We start from the raw sequence: 12932 nt of genomic DNA, 5'->3' as shown, positions 1-12932 counted from the left end.
ACTTTATATGTTGCCAGAAAACCAGCCCTGTTTTCAGCTGTGTGGTGATGCATTTTCAACTGTTAAATAAATGTAGTAGAGTATAAAGTACAATAGTGAACTCCAAAATTGTAATGAATTAGAAGTATAACGTGTCATAAAATGGAAAGAGGCTTTTCAAGTAAAGTAGGCCTACAAGTACCTCAAAATTGTACTTAGGTGGGGCTACTGTACTTGTGTATTGTACTGAACAGCCAGATCCCATGTGGAAAAACTAATCCTATATGTCAAAAATTTAAGACAATAATGCTTGGAAAGGTTGGTGACCCATGGGGCGTACCTGATCAACAGAAAAATGTCAAGACATTTATAATCAGAGAGGAGTTGTGAATATTAATTACATTTCTGAGAAGCTACAGACTAGGACAAACTTGCACATGCAGTGCTACTACAAACAAAAGCTTGCATGATGTTTGCTTTGTGGCTCTGTCAAAATTCAACACACTTAGACAAATCAGACAAAATCTGGGACACTGGAAATTCAGGGATTTTTACTCATAATAACTGTCAAGAAAATGACATTGCTTCAAATCACCCAAGAACTAACAGACTGCAGTTTGCTGGCAGTAACCACTGCTGCAAAAAAAAAAAAAAACCCCAAAAAAACATCTGGGCCCCAAGCTGGAATCTGGAAGATTGTATGTCTCCAACCTAGAGTCATATATAATGGCGATAAGGTAATGTTATGGGAATGCTTTGCTGATCAGCACCTGAGAGAATCTTTATGTTTACAGAAAGCCTCCTTTATTGTCTTACTAAATTCAAGTTATCTGATGAAGGGCTCACATACTACACTCATGATTTCTGTTCCCTTTTAGAGAAGATATTTGAAAACCTGTTGTAAGACTATTTGCTGAATTATTATGCAGAGCTCAGAAACTATCTCCAAAACTCCAAAAGATTCACTCAAAGATGGCAAACACCCGGTCAGCTGGGATTGGCTGCAGCACCTACAAACTTTAGCTAATACATGGATAGATCTGATCTGACGTTCGTTAGAGAAAATATTTTAGTATTTCATTCCCATATGCGATTTGTGCATTGCTTTGAAAATTAGATAACCAAGTCAAAGTTAGATATGACCACCGTCATTACTTTGTAACGACCATCAGTTTATTATAAGATGCCTTCACGTGTTGTCAGAAATCTTTTAGTTATGTGTTTTCAGAGAGATACAAATACATAAGTGAAAAGTTTGACAGTATATTAAATTGATCAGTGTTCATAATCTTAATTTAGATTGTAGTATGGATAACATTTTAGTTAATAAATTGATCACTATTACATGCAACCTTGCTGCCTCATTTGGTTCACTTCTGATTAAATTCTTAAAGTGATCAACACCAAAACACACTGATATTCTTTTCTTTCCTGCCAGTAGCTCATGGTGGAGACTACATTTACTCAAGTACTGTACTCAAGTACAACTGTGATGTATTTGTACTTTACTTGACTATTTATGTTTTAAGCTACATTTGCAAATGCAATCATTAAGTAAATTATGATGTATGTCCATAAGCTATGCAGCATTATTTAAAGTAATTAAAAGCAATCCCTCTTTTACCAGCTGCCATATTAAAGTGATGTACACATTAATGCATCACTAATTGTAATACCATAGTATACATTATTCTGTATAACAAGCAGTCTACTTTCACTTTTGGTTTTAAGTAGGCTACATTTCAGTGCTAAAACGTAAGTACCTTTACGTGAGTAAATTGTTGATGCATGACTTTTACTTGTACCACAGTATTTCTACATTGTGTCATTGCTACTTTTACTGAAGTAAAATATCTCAGTAATTCTACCACCACTGTTTGTTAATTATAACTTGAAGTAGATTGAGGTTGGAACTTACGAATAGCACCCGAAGGCAGCAGGTCCAGTGTCACATGACAGGGGTGATGGTCTGGCTGGTGACGTGACAAGGCAAAGCAAACCCGCTGCTACGGTAGCACTGATTAGCAAGTTTGTTGACTAAACTTTCGCAATTTCTTATTCTCCCCTCAACATTAAAGCTGTGACACACGAATAATGGACAACAGTGGGAAAGAAAAAGAAGCAACGGCTTTAATGGCCGAGGCTGAGAAGAAAATGAAATCATCGCAGTCGTTTTTCGGGGCGATGTTTGGGTGAGTGTGTCAGTTAGCTTCTGTTTAACGGTTAGCTAAATTTCGTCAAAGCTAAAGGCCAAGTCAGCGGAAGATGGCTAGCTGACCAGACACCAGCAGATCTGAAGGCAGGACAAAAACACACTGCACCACCGTGCTACTTCGTATCTAGCTTGTGGTTTATATAATACGAGTGTTCAACGCTGTATTACAGCTAAGTTATAAATGTGGCGTTATCTTCGTTCAGATCACTGCTGAACAGAGACTAACCACGTAAAAAAGGGTTGTGTGCAGCAGAAAACGGGGCTCAGTTACTCAGTGCCAAGTCCTGCAATGTGCAGATGGGCTTGTAATGAAAAGTATTCGTTTTACAATACATTTGAAGTAATTCACGCATATCGGAAGGATACGGAGTACTAGCTGCAGTGTTGATGCTATAACGCCATCTACTGGGGAAAGCTTGTAAGGTCACTCCTATCTTTAGGTGCATAATATATTTCCATTAATGACATTTGTTTACAACAACAGAGTGGACTGGATTTGTGAATTGTATCAGATTTAGTAAGATAGTACGTTTAGCCAAGTTCATGCACCAATACGGTGAGCATGAATGTAACAATCCAAAACCATCTCAAATTGTAAAAGTCCTCAGAGATAAGATAAATTAATCCTTTACTGATTCCCTGAGGAGAGATTCAGGTGTTGCAGAAGCAGAAAGACAGCTACAAGTACAGATGAACAGAGAAGTTTTTCAAAACAGTCTTGTATATATGTAAATAGATTAAACCAGAATAGTATATAGGGTGATTAAGTAGTGGCATTGTTGTCTCTACTAATGTAGCAACATAATAGAAATACAATGTAGTAAATAACCGCGTAAGTCACTGTAACATGTAACATTGTAGTATGGGATAAGATACAGTAAGGGATGTACGGTATGGATCTTTTGCCAATATCCAATATGACGATATATAACAACTCATTGGACTGATAACCAATACCAATATTGATATCTACACTTTTTTCCCCACCTAATTTTAGTGATTATTACGTCTCTTCCGTAGTGGAATAAACATCATATTATGCATGCATGCTCTTATTGTGATGCTCTTATTGTGATGTTTATTCACTGTGCAAATTAAATAAAAGCTTGTTGGCCAATTCTTATATTTCATTTTAAAGCCAATATCGGCTGATACCAATGATGTACCGATTTTATTGTGCATCCCTAGGTGTAGTATAAGGTGCAATGTGATAATAATCATAATAACATAGTAGAACATAATGTATATATGATATAAATCATTATCATGATATTGATAATGCTATTTTTTTCTGATATCAATATATTTAGCACAGTATGGCAAACAAATGTAGCATCGCATATATATAATAGGGGTGGGGGTGGAGAGTCAATACAGCATTGCATTGCCTTTTCTTTTGCATAACAATATTGTATAGTTACATAATTGACAACAATCAATTTTTTATTATATTAATTATAATATTGCAAATACAAATTAAACTTTTTGTTGACCACTAGAATAATAAAGTCCATTCAGTCCTCTATTACATTTTTCTGCAGTAAAAATGATCAAAGTTAGATGAACAGAATGAAAACTATCTTTTTAGATAAAACACATGTTGAAAAGATTTTCCTTTGTTGACACAATTTGTAATTGAAAAAAAGGTAATATATTGCAATATATGCCAATTAGTGTTGCACGGTATACCGGTACTAAAATAGTACCGCGGTACTAGCGTATTCCAAACGGTACTATACTGCATTTGGAAAATACCGGTGCTTTGAAATTAATTCAATTCATTAATTTAGTTAATTTATTTTACTCATTTATGCACACAAACACCTTCCTTGTTCCTATTGGAGCACAGATTGCGCAAGTGGTGTGTATGACAACACCTGTATCAACATTTGCAGCTGGCGCACGTGAAAAAAGACAAGAGAAAGTCTGCCTCGCAAAGGGAGACAACACGAGACAACACAAACTTGGTGGAACATTTGAGTTACCAAACCGTGACGTCTGTACCGAGGTACTTACCGAACCATGATTTTTTTGGTACCGTTACACCCCTACTATTTATTGTTCTAAAGGTTTGTATCCAAAAGGACTTTTCCTTAGGAAAAGTACTGAAGAGTATCGAAAAGTATCGAAATTCATATTGGTATTGGTACCGAAACAAAGATTTTGGTATCGTGACAACACTAATGCCAATATATGTTATTGCAGTACTGAACATATTGCAATAATACTGGACTGTCACCTAAGTATTGTGGTAATATTGTTTAGTGGGGCCTCTAAGGATAGGATTTTCACTGTGTTTCAGTGTTCTCTTCACATATGTAAACAAAAACTTGAATAGCACAGTTAATTTACATAGTGAATATCTCTCAGTCATGCAGCATGCCTCAAAATATCTTTACATTAATGTATCAAGGCTAGTCATTAACTATTATGAAACGTAATGTTTGATCAATGTTACCCAGCAATAATCTGTATGAGTCTTGTTTAACTCAACACCTGTGCTGTCACACACAGGGGTTCCTCCAAGATGGAAGAGGCCTGTGACATGTACGTGAGGGCAGCCAACATGTACAAAATGGCCAAAAATTGGTGTGGTAAGAATAATCATTACAGGTTGAATTCAAAAAAGGAATGATTGTCCTTTTATTTGTTAAGATTTTTTCAGTCTGTCAGTAGTCTAACATGCAGTGCATTTGCATGCATCTTTTGTTTAGCTGCAGGAAATGCGTTCTCCCAAGCTGCTCGCCTTCACCTTCAGATGCAGAGCAAACACGATGCAGCGACTAACTTCATAGATGCTGGAAATGCCTTCAAAAAAGCAGATCCACAAGGTAATCATTACTCATAACCACCCTTGGGACTATATGACTGCTAAGTTCACGTGTATTTCCTGTTTTACAAGCCTGCTCTACCAGTTCCAGAGGACCATGTACATAAGTCAGTGTCTGATGTCTAAAGAGCTTTAACAACATTATTTACAGCTCTTTTCACTGTGCAGTTAGAAAATGGGAACATGGACAGATTAATGCTTTGTACCGGAGGAAAGTGTAAATAAATAATTACATCAAGCCCAGTGGCCACCATATTTAGGCAGAGGAATCTTTTTAAATGGACTCTTGCCTTTAACCCTCTCACCACTTCTAATTTAGTTGATCTACAAGTTTATACTTACTCTTTTCTTTTTTGTGATGTGAATTCAATGAATAATTGCAGTGACCCAGTTTTATGTCATGTGTCTAAAACATTTTATATTTCTCAACAGAGGCCATAAACTGCCTAAACCGAGCTATTGAGATATACACTGATATGGTGAGTCTACAAACAGGGAAGTCTTGTTTAAAGTATTGAATTTCAAAAGCCTTTTTATGCTACGCAACTGTTGTGCTGATGTTACTCCCCCTTGTTTTGTTTTTTTTCCTCTGCTTTTAGGGGCGCTTCACCATTGCAGCCAAACATCACATCACCATTGCTGAAATATATGAGACAGAGATGGTGGACATCGACAAGGTCAGAATAAATATCTGTGTTTCATGTTTATTATTTTATGCATTAAGGGAACAGTGTGTAGGATTAAGTGGGATTTAGTGGCATCTAGCAGTGAGGATTACAGATTGCAACCAGCTGAAACTTCTCCTAGTTAAAACTCCTTCACTGTTTATTGTTCAAGGTCAAGGTGACTTCATTGTCTCCCTTGGGAGAAATTTATCTTGGATTAAGGGAAACTGCTGCATCAAACCAGACATCACAATACAAAACATTAAATAGAAACAACACAGTAACAACATTAAATATTAAATATGTCACATGTGCAAAACATTTGCTTGTAGAAATTGGAATTACAGGAGGTTTTTACTGTAAGGGAAATTATCCGCAGAGTTCTCCGCCTCTCCAAAACAAACGGAGCAGGTGATTAAAACAGGTAAAAACACTGAATAAAAGAGTTTCACATTACAAATCAGTGTTTCTCCAACTGCCAGCCATGCACCTGCTAATGTGGGCTAACCTTTTTTCTGTGATAACTTCAGATTCAAACGCTCAGGAGGTTTTTACCAGAAGCTGAATTATCCACAGAAGTCTCTAATCCTCCAAAACTAACAGACCTAGTGTTTCAAACCACTAAACATAGAATAAAGCAGGTGATTATACACTGAAGAAAACATACTTATTATATTTAATTTCTACTGATATATCCCCCTAAATCTGACACACACTGAACTTTAATTCAAGGGCAAATTCTTGCTTCTAATTTAACAGTTAGTAGTCTCTGTTGTTTAAACCTTCAGATCATCTCTTGGGGAAAACTCTGTTTATGCCTTATGTCCAATTTCCATTCCAGGCCATTGCTCATTATGAGCAGGCAGCAGATTATTACAAAGGTGAAGAATCCACCAGGTAACTATTTTGGATGAGTAATATTCTCTTTTGTTTGCTTTTGGGGTGTGGTGTTTTATAGGCTTTTAAAAAAGTAATTAATACAGTTTCTTTTCCTTTTACACTTTTGTTTTATGATTGTGCAGCTATGTAACTTAATGGTCTTTGGGCCTTGATGTGTGTGAATACATGATGTGGACTTAGAAGCCTCTCAATTTTCCTTTGCAGTTCCGCAAACAAGTGCCTTCTGAAAGTAGCAACCTACGCAGCTCAGCTGGAGCAGTACCCAAAAGCGATTGAGATCTATGAACAGGTGAGATAAGGAAAGCTCATCAGTGGCCTTTATGTTACCAGTGGCTTTTGTGGGCTGTGGTACCATAATAAATGTGAATTGTACTTTGTGATTTTTAGGTTGGAACCCACGCAATGGACAGTACGCTCCTGAAATACAGTGCCAAGGATCACTTCTTCAAGGCAGCACTCTGTCACTTCTGTGTAGACATGCTGAATGCAAAAGTAAGCCTAACACTTGATTCTGTGTCCATGTACAGCAAATGTAACATGAGCCCACTGTCCTAATGTTCATTCTCTTATCACCCAGCTCGCTGTGCAGAAGTACGAAGAAATGTTTCCGGCCTTTTCAGACTCTCGAGAATGCAAGCTGTTGAAGGTAGGCTTTGGTGTTAGTTTGGCTCTGAAATCAACAAATGAACAAAAACACTGAATAATCCTCTCGATATAAAATGGCAAGGCAGATGGGCAAAACACCACTCATCTTGGTACAGTTAAAGTCTGCCCTCAACAGTTCTGATTAGAGTAAGAAAGACATGCTGGTGTTTACATACTGTAGAAGTAATCACAAATGTTTGTCTGTTTTTCTTATAAGACGGAAAAATACAAATGTTCACCTTCTGAATTCAAGTTTCTCTCTGTCTCACCAAACTAAGACTAACTTAATTGCTTTGTTAACTCATTGTTAAATACACTTCACTTCAACCTCACACAAACAAAACTCACCTAAACTGTCTTGGTTCGTCTGTCCATTTTTCCAACAATCACCAACTCTGGTTTGGGCGAAATAAACCATTCATTCACAGAATTAGATGTGAAAATATGCTGGCTCTGCACACTCTTCTTTCCCCCTTGTCTCTCTCTGCCGTTGCTGGCCAGCTTTTTACTGGTGCTGTAACATTATTCCCACCATTCATAGGGTGCATCCCAAGGCTCTTATTTGATATTTCCTCGCTCCTCTAAACTCGCTTGAACCAGAAGACGTTCTGGTGTCTCATCTTTAAAGCTGTCCAAAAGCTCTTATTTCTGCTCTAAGGAGTGAGGAGGGATCTCTGAGGAAGAGATCCCCCCCCCCCCCCCCCCCAATTCGATATCAGTTATTGATATAATGCTGCAGCTGATCGGACTGACCTGATACATTTTAAAAACCTTTGTATATAGTGATACCAAGATACTGTCCAAGCCTTCTTCCGGGCATGCAGTGCATTATAGCCTGTTGTTATGGCATCTCAAGTTATTGTTTTTTACAATCAGAGTGTATTTTTATCTATAGGCAGCCTTTCTGACATACAGCATTATTGTTTTTACCTAATCAGAAACTTCTAGATGCCTATGAAGAACAGAACGTGGATGCCTATACTGACTCGGTGAGTGGACAGTTTGACTACAAAATTATTATCTGAGTGAAGTGTTGGGATACCAGTAAAAAATTAAAGCTAGGGAGTCTTTATAGATGTATTTGAATCAGAATGTGTATTTCTTGGACCTGATTGATTAATATCTGTTTATTACAGGTGTGCATTAAAAAAACAGATGTCCAAATATTTCTTTTGGCTGTTAATTATATATTGAGTAATAAAAAAACAGTACAAAAATGCCACACTGTATGATGTGACTTTTACTGTTTGGGGTTTTTGGTAACAGTTACTGCTCATTTCTCAGGTGAAGGAATTTGACACCATCTCACGGTTGGACCAGTGGCTCACCACCATGCTTCTCCGCATCAAGAAGACCATACAGGACGACGAGAGTGACCTTCGCTGACTTCCCTACCTGCTTGTGACCTCAAGCCCTCAACAAGCAACATGCATCCTTCTTTTTTGCCTCAAGCCTCTCACATCCATTCTAGCAGCAATCTTAACCGTTTGACCACTATCCCCTTATATTCCCTCACAGACACTGTTTCTGTCCCATCATGTGCAGTATTTCTTCCTTTCCTTTTTAATCATCTCAACTTAATGTTCCAAAAATTGTGCTATGAACATTATTTTCCCCAGTGTGCACACAGCACACAGTATATTAGTTGTATATTGTTATGATCCGGGTATTGGCCCAACATTAATTAAAATATTCATAATGGCTGCAATACCAAATACTCATACCAGCACACTAATGTAATAAAGGTTTTATTTTATTATTCTTGTAATGAAATGGATGAGAGGATGCTAATTTACAAACAAAAGTTTTCCCATAATGTGCTCTAGAGTCAACTTAACTGACCAAAATGCCAATTCAGACTAAAGCACTCACATTGTTTTTTTTGGTCCTTTGGAGTGCTCAGTATACTGTAGGTCACATAAGGGCACCTCTAATTAAACAGCACTTCATCTCAGCTGCAGAGCTCCTCTCCAAGCAGAGGCCAAGAGTATCTGAGGTTATTCCACGGCAAATACCCCCTTTGCCTTACGCTGCGAAATTCTCAGGATGTGAACAGCTAGATTTGATGAAAGAAGAAAACATTGATGCTTTTAGACGTGTTCTCAGTTCATTTACTAACTGTTTTGGGGATTTCCATTTAAAGTGCTTTTATTTTATGAATGAAGGTGAAAGGAGCTCATCACCTTTGTGAACATTTGCATGGTTTGATAAGGATGAGAAAACTAGAGCAGCCGCTTTCCACTGTATAGGAGTTATTTCTCAAGTGTGAGTGTGTTTTTGTTTTTGTTTTTTTTGTTTTTTGTGATTGATTTTTATTTTTTTTTTCTGTCATAAATAACCAGGCTGAGAAAAAGCCTGCACGAGATGCAATACATTGAAGAAAAAGGAGCTTTACTGATCTGAACACTGTGCTCATGTACCCTCCTGGTGATTTTGTCAAGAGACAATTGGTCTTAAATAATTTGTACATCAGTGATGTTTCCTGTCAAACGTTTGAATAAACCTGTCTGAGACATTCAGCATCCTGGGCGTGGCCTCCACCTGCCTGCAGTGCTGTGTGAACTGATCGCCTGATCTTATAAACGGACCTGCACCTGTATGTACTTACATTGCCTTTTCTGCTTGACGGGCGATCATCTTGGACTTAGTAAGTGGTTTCCAAAACTTGCATGTGGAATTGTTATCTTCTTTGTGATTCTTCTAACGCCAGGTAAAGGCTCTCACCTGCCGGTGTCCGGCTTTGTAACGGTGTGCTTGTTTGCAACCTGTGGACAGGCTTATCGAATTTTGAATCGAGTCGCGCTTTAATTAAATCCGTTAAATGAAATCCGTCGTGCGTATTTTAGACCTATACTTTGGCAAAGATGCAATATAAGGTGTCCATATGCGTTTTCATGTTTCCCTTCCTATGCATAAGTTAATATATTTCAGGTGTTTTGCTAATTTACTGTAACGCTGTTAAATTGAAGCCCTCAGGACTTAACTGCTTTGTTTGTGCAAAGCCGGTTTGCTTCTAATTAAACACTGGGGGGAAAACTGCTCAGGTGCGTCCCGATAGAGCTCAGCTGCAGGCCATCTTATTTTCAAGACTATATCACCTGCGACAAATTAAGACACCACCAGGACATTTAAATGTAAATTTTAAATATAATAATAATTATATATATATATATATATATATATATATATATATATATATATATATATATATATATATAAAATTTTTATATTATATTTTTTATTGACTTGACATCACATCACACTGCCTTTTTATTTACTCCTTCACTTAATGAGATTTTTATCTTTAAAATGTGTGTCTGATTTTGTAGTATTACATCATTATTGTTTCTCTAATAATTTATTTACCTATTATTATATTCAATTATAGCTGATTGAATTCACTGTCTTTAAGTGTAATTGTGCTTTAGCAACACAAAAAATGGTATGCCAATAAAGCTTATTAAATTGAGTTGAAATTGATAAGCACTGACCACAAAGAGATGCAAAGGAATGGTAAAGAGACACAAAATAACTACAAAGAAGAGAAACAAAATGTTCAAAAGACACAAACAAGAAGAGACACAAAACTACAAAAACATGAATAACGCTACAAAGAGATGTAAGAAATAACAATAAAAGTGACAAAATAACCACAGAGTCTATGTGTCTTGCTCTTATGGAGGAAACATAGCAGGGCATTTTGCATAGCTGTGTCCAGAGGCCCATTGTCTCGAAATCCTTTCTTAGCATTGCAAACTGTGATGATTTTCAAAGGGCAATAATATAAAATAACCATACTCTTACTAACTTCAATATGTACATCCCTGTGTATTATTTGGTGAACAGGTATTCATCTATTTTATCAGCTCTGTAAGTGGGGTTTGACAAAATAACAAGAATACCTGGCAGTATATTTAACAGTTTGCAATGAATACTAATTGAAGCTGATAGTTATTTCTATTAATGTCCAAGGCTGTAAGGTTTGCAATTTGGTTATTTACATTAAGGTGTCCTGTTGCCTGTATACCTCTGTTGGCAGGTATATCCAGAACATCACCTGAAGACAATAACACACCAGGTCCCGGGACCATCTCCCCTGAAAGATGATCTGTTTCTAGAACAACGCACCACACAGCTTGGTTTACTTACCTCGAGCCAATGAGACGTTTTCATACCTTGAGTGCTTTGGTTCTCCTTGTCACTTTATTTCTGATCTTCTACTCAACCCTACACTTAGAGGTGACCTACAGTCGCAGAGCAGCACCAGAGGACCACCTCAAGCATGTCAGCCTCCAGGCCCACGACAGAAAAACACCATCCTCCAAGCAGGAGAGCTTCACTACACCTCACCCCAATGTCCACAATGTGTCTGTTTCTGATGGCCTCAGACAAACCATCCCTCAAAATGGAGCGTACTGGAACCGCCTTTTGCGCTCGTCCCTCAGGAATCTGGACAAGGGAGATAATCCTTTTGGACATGACTCTGATTGGTCTGGCTGCAGGGAGACAAATCTAGAGCTTCTGCAAACAAATGTGCATGACTTCACCTCCTATTTTGCCTTATTCCAGGACTTTTTGCAGGGCATGAACTGCAGGTCCCCTCCAGTTCTGCTCAATCAACCCAACAAGTGCTTCTCTAAAGGGAAAGGAGACAACCGGACCTTCCTGCTTATTGCCATTAAGTCAAGTCCTGGAAACTTTGAGCGAAGACAGGCGGTGCGGGAGACCTGGGGACGAGAGGGGGTGTATCAGAGTGGACTGAGAGTGCGCACTGTGTTCCTAGTGGGAAGCTCCCCACTTGAGGACCCTGACCTCAGCCCACTGCTGTCATTTGAAGCAAGATACTTTGAGGACATCCTGCAGTGGGACTTTCATGAATCTTTCTTGAATCTGACGCTCAAAGTGAACACATTCCTCCAGTGGGCACTGAAATACTGTCCTCATGCCTCCTTTGTTTTTAGTGGAGATGATGATGTATTTGTTAACACACCCGCATTAATCAGCTACCTGCACTCTCTGGAGCCTTCGAAAGCCTCTCGGCTGTATGTTGGACATGTCATAAGCACAGCAAATCCCCTCAGGGACCCCAAAAGCAAATACTACATTCCTCTGAGTTTCTATGAAGGCCCATACCCTGCTTATGCTGGTGGAGGTGGTTTCCTTATCTCTGGAGCATTGCTGCAACCCTTTCATTCAGTTTCACGCATTATTCCTTTCTTCCCCATCGACGACGTCTATGCTGGGATGTGCTTGAAGGCTATGGGGGTTTCTCCGGAGGCAAACGCAGGCTTTCAGACATTTGACATCAAGGAGGAGGATCGTGAGAATCTGTGTGTGCATAAAGATCTGATTCTGATTCACCAGCGCTCTCCTCAACAGGTGAAGAAGTTGTGGAGGGGTATTCACAGCCCCTTGCTGACTTGTTGAATAGGACTGGTAAGCAAAAGATACCGCGATTTAAAAGAAGAGAGGAAAGACTGACTGCAGCAACATGCTGAGGCCATGGCTTATTTACTTCCATCGTTGTCCCTTTCACTGTCCTTTTTCAAGATGATGCAGCAAGAGGAAGTGTAATTGAGGGTTTCATACAGTCTGCTGTTGACATCTGGCATGGACTCAAACTTGTAGCATGAACAAATGCAGAGTAGTTCATTTATAATGGAAATATGAGCATAGTGGGTCAAGATATTTCACTGCC

The 12932-nt window shown here is 38.3% G+C and overlaps 2 protein-coding genes across 2 annotated transcripts; both read left to right on the top strand.

The window, feature by feature from the left end:
- The first annotated feature begins 1942 nt into the window (after window positions 1–1942).
- napab (N-ethylmaleimide-sensitive factor attachment protein, alpha b) lies at window positions 1943–9756 on the top strand. The gene is made up of 11 exons (XM_033631153.2): window positions 1943–2171; window positions 4709–4788; window positions 4909–5025; window positions 5457–5503; window positions 5624–5701; window positions 6531–6586; window positions 6794–6878; window positions 6977–7081; window positions 7167–7235; window positions 8173–8223; window positions 8519–9756. Exons 1-11 carry the CDS (start codon window positions 2074–2076, stop codon window positions 8618–8620), a joined length of 888 nt encoding a protein of 295 aa, XP_033487044.1. The 5' UTR covers window positions 1943–2073; the 3' UTR covers window positions 8621–9756.
- Window positions 9757–9760: 4 nt separating this feature from the next.
- b3gnt2l (UDP-GlcNAc:betaGal beta-1,3-N-acetylglucosaminyltransferase 2, like) lies at window positions 9761–12807 on the top strand. The gene is made up of 2 exons (XM_033631151.2): window positions 9761–9881; window positions 11274–12807. The coding sequence occupies exon 2, from the start codon at window positions 11393–11395 to the stop codon at window positions 12659–12661; it is 1269 nt and encodes a 422-aa protein (XP_033487042.1). The 5' UTR covers window positions 9761–9881; window positions 11274–11392; the 3' UTR covers window positions 12662–12807.
- The last annotated feature ends 125 nt before the right edge of the window (window positions 12808–12932 follow it).

Source organism: Epinephelus lanceolatus, chromosome 4 (assembly GCF_041903045.1).
Source record: "Epinephelus lanceolatus isolate andai-2023 chromosome 4, ASM4190304v1, whole genome shotgun sequence".
Taxonomy (NCBI): domain Eukaryota; kingdom Metazoa; phylum Chordata; class Actinopteri; order Perciformes; family Serranidae; genus Epinephelus; species Epinephelus lanceolatus.
The sequence above is the reverse complement of the archived record's forward strand: the minus strand, read 5'-3'. Positions and strand labels throughout refer to the sequence as shown.

Coding starts and splice junctions, on each gene's coding strand:
- napab (XM_033631153.2), top strand. CDS start 2,074: ATGGACAACAGTGGGAAAGAAAAAGAAGCAACGGCTTTAATGGCCGAG. Junction 5,026..5,456: donor CAAAAAAGCAGATCCACAAG/GTAATCATTACT, acceptor ATTTCTCAACAG/AGGCCATAAACTGCCTAAAC. Junction 6,879..6,976: donor CGATTGAGATCTATGAACAG/GTGAGATAAGGA, acceptor TGTGATTTTTAG/GTTGGAACCCACGCAATGGA.
- b3gnt2l (XM_033631151.2), top strand. CDS start 11,393: ATGAGACGTTTTCATACCTTGAGTGCTTTGGTTCTCCTTGTCACTTTA.